Source organism: Carcharodon carcharias, chromosome 12 (assembly GCF_017639515.1).
Source record: "Carcharodon carcharias isolate sCarCar2 chromosome 12, sCarCar2.pri, whole genome shotgun sequence".
Lineage (NCBI taxonomy): Eukaryota > Metazoa > Chordata > Chondrichthyes > Lamniformes > Lamnidae > Carcharodon > Carcharodon carcharias.
The window spans coordinates 90,001,960-90,017,579 of NC_054478.1; the positions used below are offsets into that span (position 1 = coordinate 90,001,960).

The 15,620-nt window shown below is 41.0% G+C and overlaps 1 protein-coding gene across 2 annotated transcripts in view; it reads left to right on the forward strand.

Annotated features, from left to right (window-relative positions):
- The window catches only part of itprid2 (ITPR interacting domain containing 2), a 318,082-nt gene that overhangs the window by 255,457 nt on the left and 47,005 nt on the right, over positions 1-15,620 (forward strand). For both annotated transcript variants that reach the window (XM_041200974.1, XM_041200976.1), the window contains exons 8-10: positions 678-886; positions 3,798-4,564; positions 11,203-11,287. In XM_041200974.1, the coding sequence (XP_041056908.1) occupies positions 678-886; positions 3,798-4,564; positions 11,203-11,287 (1,061 nt within the window). The remainder of the gene's footprint in view (positions 1-677; positions 887-3,797; positions 4,565-11,202; positions 11,288-15,620) is intronic.

Genomic DNA, 15,620 nt, shown 5'->3' on the forward strand with positions numbered 1-15,620 from the left:
GGGCAGGAGGTGGGATCATGACAACAGGAAATGGCCGACTTGCAACTCCCACCTTGAGGGTGGCAATGCAGGCCCCGAGTAGCTGAGTCATACAGACCAGAAAGTCCTAAATTAAACCCAGGTCTTCAGTGAGTTTGTAATCTTAGCTAGGACAACAACAGGAGTCTAACATTTGCCCATCAGGGAGTGGAAAATCAGCCAGGGCTCCTACTCCTGTTGCCTGGTGGACATCAATTAAAGAAATTACCAGGATCCGCTGTGATGCCCCTGTGATCGAGCGCAGGCTCAAGTACAAAATCTACCCCCTCAATGGAAACTGTGGAGGTTAGTGTCACCCATGATGCCATTCCCCAATAAGAAATGGCACCTTCACAAAAGAAAAGGGGAAATAAAGTTTTATTATGGTATAGTCCTAATTCTAGTAACTGATTCATAGTATTTGTATATTTATTTTATTCATTCTTGGATGTGCAAACCACTGGCATTCATTGTCGACTCTAACTGCGAAGCCCATTTAGGTTGTGCGAAAGAATCTCAAATTTAATGTTTGATCCATCAATCCATCTATCTGTTTTCCTGGCCAGTTTGATATTTTGAATTAGTTTTACTTGCTGCACGTCTTCATTTTTAAATGTTAGCATTGCAACAAATTTGTTTATTTTTATTACTACTTTCAGTGTTTCAGAATTATTGGACCTTTATGAAGAAGACCCTGAGGATGTTCTGTTTAATCTTGGATTTGGAACAGATGAACCTGACCTTGCATCTAAAATTCCATGTCGATTTTTTAATGCTGCATCATTTGCAAGAGGAATCGATTTTAAACTATTTTTAGATGCTCAAATGCAACGTATGGAATTGGACAATCCAAATTTTGCTCTTACAAGTAGGTTTTTAAAAAAAGTTCAAATGCATTAATATTCTGTGAATTTTCTGCCATTATACCTAGCTGGATGGTTTACTTGTACCTTCATTTTCTACAGTAATAATCATGCTTCCCATTTATATTTTTAAGAAAGCAAAGCAATCTCTATTTTTACACATGTCAGTCTCTTACCCCTGATGGCTGTAAATGCCTCAAGTGGCACAATGCTTGGAGAATCTTGGTTTCCAGGGAGGAAAGTACCAGCATGCAAACCTGTTCATAATTTGACACATAGTTGGCAATTCCAAGTTTCTCGGATAGCTGATGAGGGAACAGTTCATTGGCTGTGTTAGGAACTGGCCACTCTCCTGATATGCACAGCTGGGACGGTGTCAAAAGTGTTTCAGTCTACTTTTGATACCAGACAAAGGATGCATGATTTTGAGGAGTGCTCTATTCACCAGCAATAAAAACCCTCACTTTGAATGCAAGTTCTCTTCTCTCCCAAAACAAACAGAGAAAAATTGAGGTGCAAGAGTATGGGTGGAAAGGGAGGGATTTTAAATAATGCATTTCCATGGCCTCTTCATCAGAATGAAAGTAACATTTATTAGCCTCGAAAGTCGTTGGAAGTAACTTGAGTGCAAAATATTTCTTTTTCCATTGCATGTGTCAGGCAGCCCAACCACTCCGGGTCAACTGAAGCCTGTAAGTGGCGAATTAATGGCCACTTGGGGGCCTTCTCCCACCACCACTGGTACTCCACCAGAGGCAAGGGGGGCCCAAGCTCTGTGGCTATGGGATCGGGAGGTGGTAGGGTTCTGCAACAAGGAGGGCCCCCCCCAGCAGACAGGGCCATCCGGACTTAAATCCTCAACCACCCCCTCCAAATCCAACCCCAATCCTAACCCCATGCCCCATCACCAGGGCCTGCCTGACCCACTTGCCTTGCTATCCGGCCTCCAAAGCTGTTCCTCGTCAGAGTCTGCCTGCAGTCTCAGCAGTGGCCACCACTCCCGGTGGTGCAGCTGGGCCTGAAGAGCTGCTGGTCATCTGATTGGTTATTGGCTCTTGGAGGCAGGACATTTTCACAGATTGGGGTGAAAGCCAGTTAAGCGCATGATGACCGTAAAATACAGCTGTGGCTTCCTGAGCCAGCAAAGGTGAGCTAGGCCCCAACTTTTCAGCCAGTGGCAGGGCCAGCGCCTCCACAAAAAAATTTGACTTGTGTTTCTCTGGCTCTTTGTGTATCTTACTCTTGTTGTCCTCATTTATCTTTTATTTCAACTCTTTCGTAATCTTTTTGCTTTGTTTACTATTTAAATGAAGAATTAGCTGCTGACTACACTGCCATTAGGATAAATATAGCAGTACTTACAAAAGAACATAGTTTTCAGCCATGCCTCTGACACAAATCCTGGCTCAGCCTCCCCAGTAGCATGGAATTGAGAGCAGAATTGCCCAAAAAATGTGGCAGCTGGGGGAACAGTTATTGAATTGCTCCTGCTCACCTTTATTCAAGTAATGGACTGCTTTCATAACACTTAGTCTTTAGGGATTTCTGGTTATATCTGTTGAGAAAGTTATTGGTGATGAAGAAAATGGTTCTGAATGTCATTGTTGGTAAAGCTGTGTGGTGTAGAATAGCCCTCCTGTATCAGTGAAGCAGTTTCTAATGAAACACAAAGAACTTCTTTGAGAATAGGAACCAGTAACTTCTATCAGCATTATATGTGTACGGTGTTCTATAAATCTTGCATATAGCCCAAAGTACTTGCCCCATCAAACTACTGATACCACCCTTATTATAAAACGGTTTCTGACTTGTTCCATGCGCAATCTGCTAATTACTTTAAAATGTAATTTAAATCTGAAAGACTCTAGACTTTTTTACACTCCTGTTCTCTTTATTTTCCATGAAATCTTTGCTATATTTGTGTTAAATAACGAACATTTCAGTCAATTTTGAGTTCCAAGTCGTCATTGTGATCTGAAATGTCTTAAAATGATAGCTTAATGCTTAGATTCCTGGGTTTCAAAACTCTCACCCTTGTTTTTAAATTCCTCTTTGGCCTCATCCCTCCCTATTCTTGCAAGCTCCTACCACCCTACAACTCTCTGGGATATCTGTACTCCTCTAATTCTGGCCTCTTGTAAGTCCTGAATTTTAATCACTGTATCATTGGCAGCCGTGTCTTCAGCCAACCAGGCCATAAGCACTGGACATTGGCTTTTGATCATTTCCCCTAAAATCTCCTTAAATTCAGAGTGCCAAATATTTTGTTAATGCTTCTGTGAGGACCCTTGCAATGATTAGCCCTTTCGTAATCCTTTTGCTTCTTACATTATTTAGATGAAGAATTAACTACTGACCACACTACTGTTAGGATAAATATAGCAGTACTTATCAAAGAACATAGTTTTCAGCCATGCCTGTGACAACAATCCCACCTCAGCCTTCTCAGTAAATGCTAAGTAGCAGTGGGATTGAGGGCAGAATTGCCCAGAAAACATTGCAGCCATAGGTGCTATATAAATACAAGTAGTAGTTGTTGCTTGACTAGTATTGTTTTACAAGTATCTTTAATGCATATAAAGGGCAGAATTTTCGTATCTACTGCAGTTCCTTGGGAATGGTAGCACTTCAGCTAAGATAACATGATATGCTTTGGGCAGCAGCCATCACTATTTACCATTATTATTCATCAAGATAGGTCTTACTCAGAAGTTCTGCTTTTAGATGCACTAGTTGTAAATTAATAGAGGGAGGCAATTTCAAAGATGTAGCATGTCTACCACTCAGATAACTTGGAAAAATGTTGAACACTGCCATTATAGCTTATATTGTTGTTTAATGCTTCAATTGCTGAACCTTATATACCCCATCCTGCATGTTATCCTTTGTAAAATAAATTATTATCTTTAATTACAGGCCGGTTCCGCCAGATTAAAGTTCTCACCACAGTGGCCAATGTATTCTCTTCACTGTATTCTCAAGTTTCTGGTGCTCCCATAAAAAGGATTGGCAGTATGACTGAAGACCCAGCTGCAGGTGAAGCTCCTGCAATTGGAAACAGTGCAGCTGGTAGATTAAAGAAGACCGTATCAAACCTCAATTTGCTTGGGCCTCTGCAGGTAAAAAGAACAGAAACAAGCAATCAAGCAGAATCACCAGATACAGAAAATTCTAAAGCATCCCAGTCTTCCGGAACTAATGAAAACATTACTGACAATGAGAAGAAAGAGGAAGTAAAGCAAAAGAAAGAAGCAAGATTGCAGAAATGGCGTAAATTGACCGACTCTTCATTGAGAACAGTAACTGAAGAAGTGATGGGTGGAAGTGATAATCCTTTTAGCCCCTCAGAACCTAATCCTCAGGGAGCTGCGTGCAACATAACTGATAAAACTGAATCCATGCAGAGTGGGGCTGTTTCCACTGAAGAAGGATCATGGAACCACTTGCATGACAAGAGTGGAATCTCTGATTCTATTAATACTGAAGACTTGAATACATCCACAAACATGGAACTTGAAGCAATTGATGAGCAGACATCTGTCCCCTCACAAGAAAGTGCAGAGATTGTGAACACGAGACCAGTGTGTTCAACTCCTGACAAAGGGCCTGCTGCTGCTGTTCAGCATCCACTGGTCAAAACTCTGATGGAGGAGCAAAAGGAATTCTCATTTGATTTGGAAGAGGCAAGTTGCTACTTCAGTTTTGTGATAACCTTTTAGAGGATTTGCTAAACTTATTACTTACAACATTAACCTGTGCTCCCCGCCACCCCCACCACCCCCTCCCCCACACCCCCCCTCCCCCCCCCCCCCCCCCCCCCACCCCCCAGCCAATTTAACTGTTAGAAGTTTTTCCTTCCATTTTAACTCTCCTCTTAAAGCTTTGTATTTTTACATTTTGAGAGGTCCTTTCAGGGTCACAATTTTAGGGGTGAACATTTGAAGGGATTTGGGACTGCTCATTTCTGTTGACCAGCAGCTTGGCCCCTTTCTTCATAATAACAGTGACCTGTTAGATTTGTTGCTGTGTTTGTCAGTCAAGCTGATCTGAAAAGTTGGAGTTGGGCTACAGTAAAACAACCCACCTTTGAACTATCTTTTTTTTGTATCATGCTATTTTGAATTTGAACGTTAGCCAATTGATTGGGAGCTGTCTGAGCAAATTCCAACATACATTCCCATAATTGATGCATTAATTCGGACATTTGCATCCTCTAATTTTTTTTTGTAACTTTCTACTTATCTTGCATATATATTGTTTAAGGCTCCTTTTGTGGTTTCAGTAAGATGGTAGGAAGCATTTGAGTTTTTGGTTCCAGTCCTGGGTTATGTTTACAAATATATGTTCTATGTGGCGACCTGTTGAGCCTTTGCCAAACAAGAGCTAAAACGGATGTAATTTCTTCAATAACTTTGCATAATTCAATTCCATAGTAGTGGTATTCCAAACAAAATATATTTGCACTTTTTATATTCTGGTTACCAACCATATACTCAAAATCACAAATTTAAGCTGAACATCTTATTTGCTGATTAGTATTTTTGACCATGAATGATGATCTTGAAGAAATGGGAAATGGTGACTGTATTCATTAGGCATCATTATATATATTTTTTGTTTAACACAACATATCATGACCTCTGCACTTATGAATATTCCATTAGGATTTGTGAGTTGACATTCCCTGCTTTATGAAAAAGGTGAATGAGTGCAGTGATAGAATTACTGACAAAATTAGCAATGGATTAATCATTTCTTGTGAGCATTTGTGCCTCGTATAAACAGGCTAATAAGTTGGAAAAAAGGCCAGCTGAAAGTCTCAAAGTGTATGTCTCAACTCCTGCAGCATTCTATAACAGAAGATGAGATTTGAATGGTGATGGTAATGAGGGACTGTCAGAAGGGCAACCATGCCTTAAATGAGGCAATTTCTGGCTATTATCTGTGTAGCAACAAATGTCAACATACTATGCTCGATAAGCTTGGCCTAAATAGCCAAGTGGTTATGGTACTGGGTTTGTAACCCCAAGATCAAGAGTTCAAATCTCACAATGGCAAACTATGAAACAATGTAACTTCATCTGAAACAGATGGAAACAGGTTTACTCAAAAGAGTATCAAGAGTTCAAATCTCACAGTGGCAAACTATGAAACAATGTAACTTCATCTGAAACAGATGGAAACAGGTTTACTCAAAAAGAGTATCAAGAGTTCAAATCTCACAATGGCAAACTATGAAACAATGTAACTTCATCTGAAACAGATGGAAACGGGTTTGTGCTCGAAAGAGTTACAAGCTCTTCTATGATTTCTGTACTCGAAAGAGTTACTATGCTCGATAAGCTTGGCCTAAATAGCCAAGTGGTTATGGTACTGGGCTTGTAACCCCAAGATCAAGAGTTCAAATCTCACAATGGCAAACCATGAAACAATATAACTTCATCTGAAACAGATGGGAACGTGTTTGTACTCGAGTTACTATGCTCGATAAAAAGATGAGGCAAATCAATAAGTGAGTTGCTTTGATACATCCTTAGATCTGGTGGAGGTACAGCACATGAACAGCTCATTGGGCAGGATGTGACTGAATTATGCCACTTGCTGCACAAAGAACTGTAAGGACAATCAGCCATCTGCATTGCACTACCATTATGATGGAAGGTCTTGTGTCCTTAACTTTTATGCTGGAGGATCCTTTTAAGTGTTTACATGGGAGATTTTAGACAGCTTAGAATTGTCTAATGTTATCGCACAGAAACTGACAATTTTTCCTCTCAGGTTTGTGCCCAAGATTTTCCCTTCTTAGCGGCTTGCTATTTTGCACATCCTTTTAATACTGCCCTTTTCAAATTTAACCAGGCAGAAGATCAGGAACCTTTGGGAGGGGGCCACTGTGGGACAGGAGGAGTTCTGGGTGTGGTTTTTGGGAGGATCATGCTTTCCCATTGTTTGACTGCAGCTGCTCTAGGAATGAAGGCCATGTATACAGAGGTGTCTGTATCTGTGCCTGCCTTCTTCACACAGTTCACTTTGTGCATACACCCAATCTTTTTGCAACCTCGGGTGGTGAAGGAGAGGATTCACCAGAGAGAGTCTCGGTCGCACAACAACATAGGCCATCAGCCAGCACCAACAGAGGGGGAGGGAGGTCAGGAAGAACCCAGTGAGGGCCATCATCATTGCCGAGGAGCAATGGCGTGTCAGTGCATGTTCAGAACACGCAGACAACTCTCAGTTGTCTGAGAGGCGATGTCAGAGACTGCTAAGGCTTTCCCTGGAGAATGTCGCTGACCTGTGTGCGCTCCTACAAGACTTGCAGCCCCGTGGCTTTGGAGGGAACCCTATACTGGTCAGCCTCAAAGGTAACAGCAGCTCTAAACTTCTACACCAGCTGCTCATTTCAGGGCCCCATGGGGGACATGTGTGGCATTTCCCAGGCTGCAACACATAGATGCATAGATGCAGGAGGTGACCAATGCCCTGTTCAGAAGGGCTAACGAGTTCATCAAATGCTGATAGCCAACTGCTGTAGCAGCCTGGTTTTGGGCCCATTGCACAGTTCCTATGGGTACAGGATGTAATCAAGTGCACACATGTGGCTCTTAGAGCTCCCTGGGAATGCCCAGGTGCACTTACAAATTGGAAGAGGTTTTACTTCTTTAATGTTCAAGTTGTCTGTCACTGAAAATAATTACGCAGGTGTGTGCTCATTTCCAGGGAGCTCTAATGACTTGTACATCTTGAGGAACTCTGAGCTGCCACAACTATTTGAGGTCTCTGGGTGACATCCTCTTAGGCTCATGACAGCGGTCCAGCATCTCCACAGAGGAATGTTACAGTGCTGCACACTGCTCAACACGGGCAGTCATAGAGCAGACTATAAGAATGCTCAAAATATACTTCTGATGCCTTGACCAGTCCAGCAGAGCATTGCAATACCCACCACAGTGTATGTCCAGGATTATTGTAGATTGCTGTGCCTTGCACAACGTGGCATTGCAAAGGAGAGAAGAACTGCACATTGAGGTCATGGAGGATCTGCTAATCTCCTCAGATGAGGATGACTGGGAGGAATATGAGGAGGTGGAGGACAGAGATCCCACAGCTGGTCACCCAGATGTCAGGGCCATGGTGAGACTTGTCAGGGCTGTCAGAGACAGCATCACCTTCAATCGTTTTGGCCAAGAATGGTGCACTACCATTTCCTCACGTGCAATCCTTTATCCGCTCCAATTGTGCACCTTTCTCTGCCAGCCTCCACCCAGAACTACCTCACTACACACTTCCTTTATCCCTTAGAAGGACATGGGGAGTGGACAGTTATCAAACAGGATGAAAAGAGATGATTGCTCCAGGGGATACTGGCTTTGAACTTGCACTTACGTCAGTTAAGCTATCGTGAGCCATCTCTCTGCCTGTAGGTGGAGGGTCTTGCTGCAAACTTGCTGCCAGTTCTCCCTGCCTGCAGAGACTCCCTGTCCCCCTCCTTCCTGCACCACTTAATTGCATGTGGAGCACGTGCTTGCCATTTCCGCTTATGATTTGCATCGTAATTATGTGCATTGCAGCTGCCAATATGTAAGTAGAAATGGCACCTGCTTCGATCCTGCTGTTGGGAACCATATTCTTCTTTTAGGTTCCACCCACAGAGTGCAAAAGCAAGGATATGGTGCTGAACCTTCATAAAACACTGGTTAGGAGTATTGTCTAGGCACCACACTTTAAGAAGGATGTGAAGGTTAGAAACATAGAAAATAGGAGCAGGAGTAGGTCATTTGGCCCTTTGAGCCTGCTCTGCCATTCAATATGGTCATGGCTTATCCTCTATCTTAACGCCATACTCCCGCTCTCTCCCATATCCCTTGACACCTTTAGTGTCTCGAAATCTATATATTTCTTCCTCAAGTATATTCAGTGACTTGGCCTCCACAGCCTTCTGTGGTAGAGAATTCCACAGGTTCACCGCTCTCTAAGTGAAGAAACTTCACCTCATCTCGGTCCTGAATGGCCAGCGCCATATCCTGAGACTGTGATCCCATGTTCTAGATCCCCTGGCCAAGGGAAACATCATCCCTGCCTCCAGTCTGTATAGCCCTGTCAGAATTTTATACATTTCAATGAGATCCCCTCTCATTCTTCTAAACTCCAGTGAATACAGGCCTAATCAACCCAATCTCTTCTCATACAACAATCCTGCCATCCCTGGGATCAATCTGGTGAAACCTCGCTGAACTCGCTCTATGGCAAGTATATCCTCTCTTAGGTAAGGAGACCAAAACTGCACACAATACTCCAGGTGTGGTCTCACCAAAGCTCTGTACAACTGCAGTAAGACCTCGTTGATCCTATACTTATCCTCTCACAATTAAGGCCAACATACCATTTGCCTTCCTAGCTGCTTGCTGCACCTGCATGTTAGCTTTCAGTGACTGGTGTCCAAGGACACCCAGGTCCCTTTGGACATCAACATTTCCCAATCTATCACTATTTTAGTAATAGTCTGCAATTCGGTTTTTCCTACCAAAGTGGATAACTTCACACTTATCCACCTTATTCTGCACCTGCCATTTATTTGCCTTGTCTAAATTGTCTTGAAGCCTCTTTACATCGCCCGCACTGCTCGCATTCCCACCTAGTTTTGTGTCATCAGCAAACTTGGAAATATTACATTTTAGACAACGTGCAGAAAAGATTTACAAGAATGTTTCCAGGGATGAGGAACTTCATTTACATGGATAAATTGGAGAAACTGGGGTTGCTCATCTTAGGGAAGAGAAGGATGAGAGGAGATTAGGTAGAGGTGTTCAAAATCATTAGGTATCTAGACAGTACATGGAGAGAAACTGTTCCCTTTGGTGGAAGGGTCGAGAACCAGGGGACACAATAAAAGGAAATGGCAAAAGAATCAACAATGACTTGATGAAAATATTTTTTATGCCATGAGAGGTTACGATCTGGAATGCATTGCCTGAGAGTGTAATGGAGGCATATTCAATCATGGCTTTCAAAAGGGAATTGGATAAGCAGCTGAAGAAAAAATATTCCAGGGCTAAAGGGAAAAGGCAGGGTAAGGGGGTAGCTGAGTTGCTGTTCCAGAGAGCTAATGTGCATGAACACACCTCCTCCTCTATGATTCTATATTACTCTCATGGATCCTCCAGCAGGTAGACCAGTGAGAACGAAATCAGGTGCCAGCAGATCTTCCCCTCCTACTGATTCTCTTACTACCTGCTGCATGCACAGTCTAGTAGCTATCCTCAGCCAACTTGGTCAGCAGTGGTACTACCGAGCCTCTTTTGGTGATGCACACTGAAGTTCTGCACCCAGAGTATATTTTGCACCCTTGTTGCCCTCAATGCTTCTTTCAAATGATGTTCAACACGGAGGAGTACTAATTCATCAGCTAAGCAGTGCAGTGGCTTTTGTTGCCCATGTTGGACCTGATGTCGTGAGACTTCATAGGTTCAGAGTTAATATTGAGGACTCCCAGGGCACCTCCCTCTCAACCATATACCACTGTGTCGCAATGTCTAGTGGCTCTGTCCTGCGAATGAGACAAGACCATTCCAGGGATAGCGATTAAGAAGTCTACGACATTGGCTGTAATGTATGCTTCTATGTGTATGACTTTCAGCTTGGATGGATTTCCCCCTTTTGGCACAATCCAGAGATTCATCAAGCAGGATTTTTCAGGATCAGCTAGGTAGGATGTGCCTAGGTCAATGAGAGTAGCTCATCTGGTTTTAGTGTTAGTATTTATTCTTCTAGCAGTTTTTTACAACTCATTGGCCAAGGAGCAGTTAAGAGTCAGCCACATTGCTGTTGGTCTGGAGTCACATAAAGGTCAGACTGAGTAAGGGCATTAGTGAAGCAGATGGATTTTTACAACAATCTGAAATCTTTATGGTCACCATTGCTAGCACTAACTTTTTATTCCAGATTTATATGATTAACAGAATTTAAATTTCCGGCTGCCATAGTGGGATTTGTTCTCACATCACTGGATAAGTAGACCAGACCTCTGGATCGCTAGTCTAGTAACACAACCACTATGCTACTGTACTTGCTTTGTAACATGGGATGTTAAAAGTACTATATAAATGTAACTTGTTATATGTGTTTTAAATTTAGAATTACTAACACTTATGCTGTAAATTATTTAGAAAAACTTGCAAACAAGACAAAGGGCTCAAATAGTAGTAGTGGACGATATATCCTGTTATGATCAGCTGGTTCCTTTGTTTTTCTTCAAAAGAATCTCTCACTTTATTCTCTGAAAAATCTAAGCGGTTGTATTTAGCTTATAACTTTATTGAAACAGGTTCAAAGCAACGAAGGTGAAGGGACAAATGTTCCAGCAACTAAAAACCCTGCTCCACATGACAGAGTTTCAGCAGCCAATAAAAGTAAGTAATACTCAAAAGATTTAAAAGCACTGTGATTTTCCAGATTTAATGAAGAAGCTATTCATTTGTTTTGAGTATAAAATGACTCTGACATCCAGGTGTTAAGGGTATTCCCTAAGCTGTGGTACAAGGACAGTTACTGCAACAAAACAGAGGACACAGTATATCAAAGTAAGTTTGCCTTGTACTTGAAATCTGAATATTTTACCCCCTCATGCCTGCTTCCCTCCCGACTTGTCAATCTCTAGTTATAAATATTTTTCTTCTAGATTTTTGGAGCCATTTAACATTTTTAGTCAAAATGAAAACAAGAAACTGTTGGAAATACTCAACAAGTCTGGCAGTATCTGTGGACAGAGGAACAGAGTTAACGCTTCAGCTTGGAATGACAAAAGTCCATTGACCTGCACTGTTAACCCTGTTGCTTCTTTCGCAGATACTGCCTGAACTGCTGAGCTTTTCCAGCATTTTCTGTCTTTATTCCCAATTTCCAGCAAGCACAATATTTTGCTTTGATAACATTTTTATTTATTTACTTCTGAATATAATAAATATTGGGATTTGCATGTGCAGAAATTCCACTATTGCATTCAAAATTCGGAGAAACATTCTCTCATTTAATGGTTTAGCATTAAAGTATGAGCATAAGGTAATAGGTTACTTGCTTAGTCAATATCTGTTGGGCTCTGTAAATCTAGAAACTGAGCAAGCTCTTTTATTGAATTCAGCAACTCATCAAAAATCAAATGCAGTAGATAAAATTTATTTATCCTCTGTTCTGTCAATTTTGTGTCCTGGCAAAGGAAAATATTTTAATGGATTTCTCTGTTATTCCTCCATTATCCCTAACATAGTGGTCATCAAGCAAATCAGTCTGGATTGATTCTATAGTCACATTTGGCGAATAAACCTCCTGTCAGTTACATGCACTGTACTTATCCTCCCCTGGAATCTAGTAATGTTATCATATTGTTCACATGATAATAAGTTGTGCAGAATTGTCACAAAAGTGTACCTCCCATTTTCAACAGTAGCGGGCCATAGATTTTAACTTTTCTATCTCACCTGTTGTCATTAAATTGGCTTCAGTTCATCAGAAACTAGTAGGCTTGTGATGAATTATCTGGCCAATGATTTAGGTAGAAATTGCAATTCTTTAAATATCTGCAGTGAATATTGAACAATTATCCCTGCTTTTGGGTGCCAGTACTGGTAGTTTTGTTTGTGTACGTGAGTAGTGCCATTGGGGTGAGATATTGCTTGCGTTAAATTTATTAATCTAAAAGTTAGGGGAAATGCTTGTCCCAGAATATTTTGAAGTATTCTAAAAGAGAAAAATACACCCAGCTATCGAGCTTATTTGAAAAGAGTATCTAACTTTTATCTAACTAAGTGATGGGTTGAATGAATGTTAGGAAAGTAAGAGTAAAAAAATTGCTTCAGAAAATCAGTAGATTTTGCCGGTTTTCTGAAGACTTATGGTCCACTAAAATAAGATTTGACTCATGGCTAACCTGTTATGGACCTCACTTGTGTCAACTGTAATAGTTTGAAAATTTGTACAAAAGATGATCTTCTGTCATTTTTGCATTGTTATACAATTGGCAAGATAGTCCAATACCAAGCTGACTTTTGGATCCTGCGTGCCTCCAGATAATTAATGGAGATGTTGTGATGGACTTGCATTATTTAGTGATTAATTCAGCAAGGATTGCATTTCTGAGGTCTGCATTTGTTTAACTGCTGTAAACCATGGGCTTGTGACACAGGCCATATAGACTGAATTATATTTTCTGCTCCTCAACCTTCCTTTATATATGGGTCAAATTTGCTGAAGTCACTGAGAATAAAAATGTGAACACATTGCAGTCATGCAGAGTCATATACAACGTTGTAGGGAAAGATCTGATGGTCCATCAAGCATGCCAAGGTCTGTTGCGATGTAACCACATACACCATTGACTGCACCTGCAACCCCACCCCATCATCAATCTCTGGAAAGGTTAAGAATATAAGAAATAGGAGTAGAAGTATGTCATTTGGCCCCTCAAGCCTGCTCTGCCATTTAATAAGATTATAGCTCATCTGATTGTGGCCTTAACTCTGTTTTCCTGCCAGCCCCCTTAAACTTGATTCCCTTGTCAATCAAAGATGTGTCTAATTCAGCCTTGAATATATTAAATGACCCAGTCTCCAATGCTTGTTGGGGAAGAGAATTCCAACAATAACAAGCCTTTCAGAGAAGAAATTCTTCTACATCTTCGTCTTGAATGGGAGACCCCTTATTTTTAAACTGTACACCCCCCCAAAAAAAAATTCTAGATTCCCTCATGAGAGGAAACATCCTCTCAGCATCTACCCTGTCATGCCCCCTTAGAATCTTATATGTTTCAATAAGATCACATCTCATTTTAAATTCCAATGAGCAATTGCCCTACCAGTTCAACCTTTCCTCTTAATACAAGTCACTCATCCGAGGAATCAGCCCAGTGAACCTTCTCTAAACTGCTTCCACTACAAGTATTTCTCTCCTTAAGGAGACCAAAAATGTGCATAGTACTCCAGGTGCAGTCTCACCAATGCTCTGTACAGTTGTAGCAAGACCTATATATTTTTTTTCTTCCATCCCCTTTGCAATAAAGGCCAATATTCGGTTTTGTCTTCTACATAATTTGCTTTACCTGCATGCTGACATTTTGTAATTCCCCCAGATTTCTCTGAATTGGAGCATTCTGTAGTCCCTCTGCACTTAAATAATATTTTGATTTTCTATTAGTTCTGCTGAAGTGGACAACCTCACGTTTTCCCACATCCTTCTCTCTCTGCCAAGTTTTTGCCCACTCACCTAACCTATCTATATCCCTTTGCAGAATCTTTGTATCCTCACAACTTGCTTTCCTACCTACCTTCGTATTGTTAGCAAATTTGGCTGCCATAAAGTCAGTCCTTTTATCGAAGTCATTAATATAGATTGTAAATAGTTGAGGCACCAGCACTGATCCCTGTGATATTCCACTAGTTAGAGTTTGCCATCCTGAAAATGACCCTTTTATCCCTACTGTCTGTTTCCTGTTAGTTAACCAGTCTATTCGTACTAATATGTCACCCCCAACACCATAAGCTCTTATCTTGTGCAGTAACCTTTTATGTGGCACTTTATCAATTGCCTTTTTGAAATCTAAATACATCACATTTACTAGTTCCCCTTTATCCACCCTGCTTGAAACCCTCAACAAACTTCGATAAATTTGTCAAACATGATTTCCCTTTCATAAAACCATGTTGAGTCTGTTTGATAGTTCTATGATTTTCTAAATGTCCTGCTACAACCTCTTTTATAATGAGTTCTAGCATTCTCCTAATGACAGACATTAGACTAACTGGCCTGTACTTCCCTGCTTTCTGTCTCCCTCCTTTGTTGGATAGAGGTGTTACATTTGCAGCTTTCCAATTTGCTGGGACATTTCCAGAATTAAGGGAGTTTTGGTAGGTTACAACCAATGCATCCACTATTCTTGCTATCTTAGGATGTGTGCCACCAGTTCCAGGAGACTTGTCAGCCTTAAGAATTATCTTTCCCATTTCTTTTTCTCTTGTGATTGTGATTGTTTTAAGTGCCTCCCTCCCTTTTGCCTCTGTTCTGGGCATTGAGCTGGGTGTTATCTTTACAATGAAATAGGTTCATTCTGGAATACAGCTTGGGGGGTTTATTACAAAGATTTGATCTGCAAAATATTTTGGGGGTCAGACACCAGAATATTTGAGCTTTTTTGATTGGGAAAGAGAGAATTTCTAAGATTTACAGCAATAATGCAGTTGTTTATGGTTTCTTGTCATGAACTGTTAATATCCCAGGATATATCCTGATCCAAAAGCATGAAAATTTCTTGGTTTTATGTCAGACAATGCAAATATCTCACTGCACAATCTAGATTGACTGAACTGAGACAATTTAAATGGGTGATTTTGAACTCATGAGCTGTAAATCTCAGAACAAGATATTGCAACTGTAGTAAAAATAGAAGTGGACTTTAGTACTGATATACATTATTCAATGACTAGTTATCACCAGAAATATTTTAGGCAAATCTATGTCAACAACTTTTGTTTTCTTATTTTCAGTTTCCCTCCCTTCTCATATCTTGTAAATGTTAGATGTTCTCTGTCTGATTGGCAATTCCAGCTCTTATTGCTCCTTTTTTAAAGAGATAACATGCGTTGTCTGCCCCACATGATATTAGTCACCCACCCTGATAAGGTAGACCAGTCACCATCCCTGGTGACTCTCAGATTTTTCTTTTCCTACCTGTGAAACAATGTCTGCATAACGTAG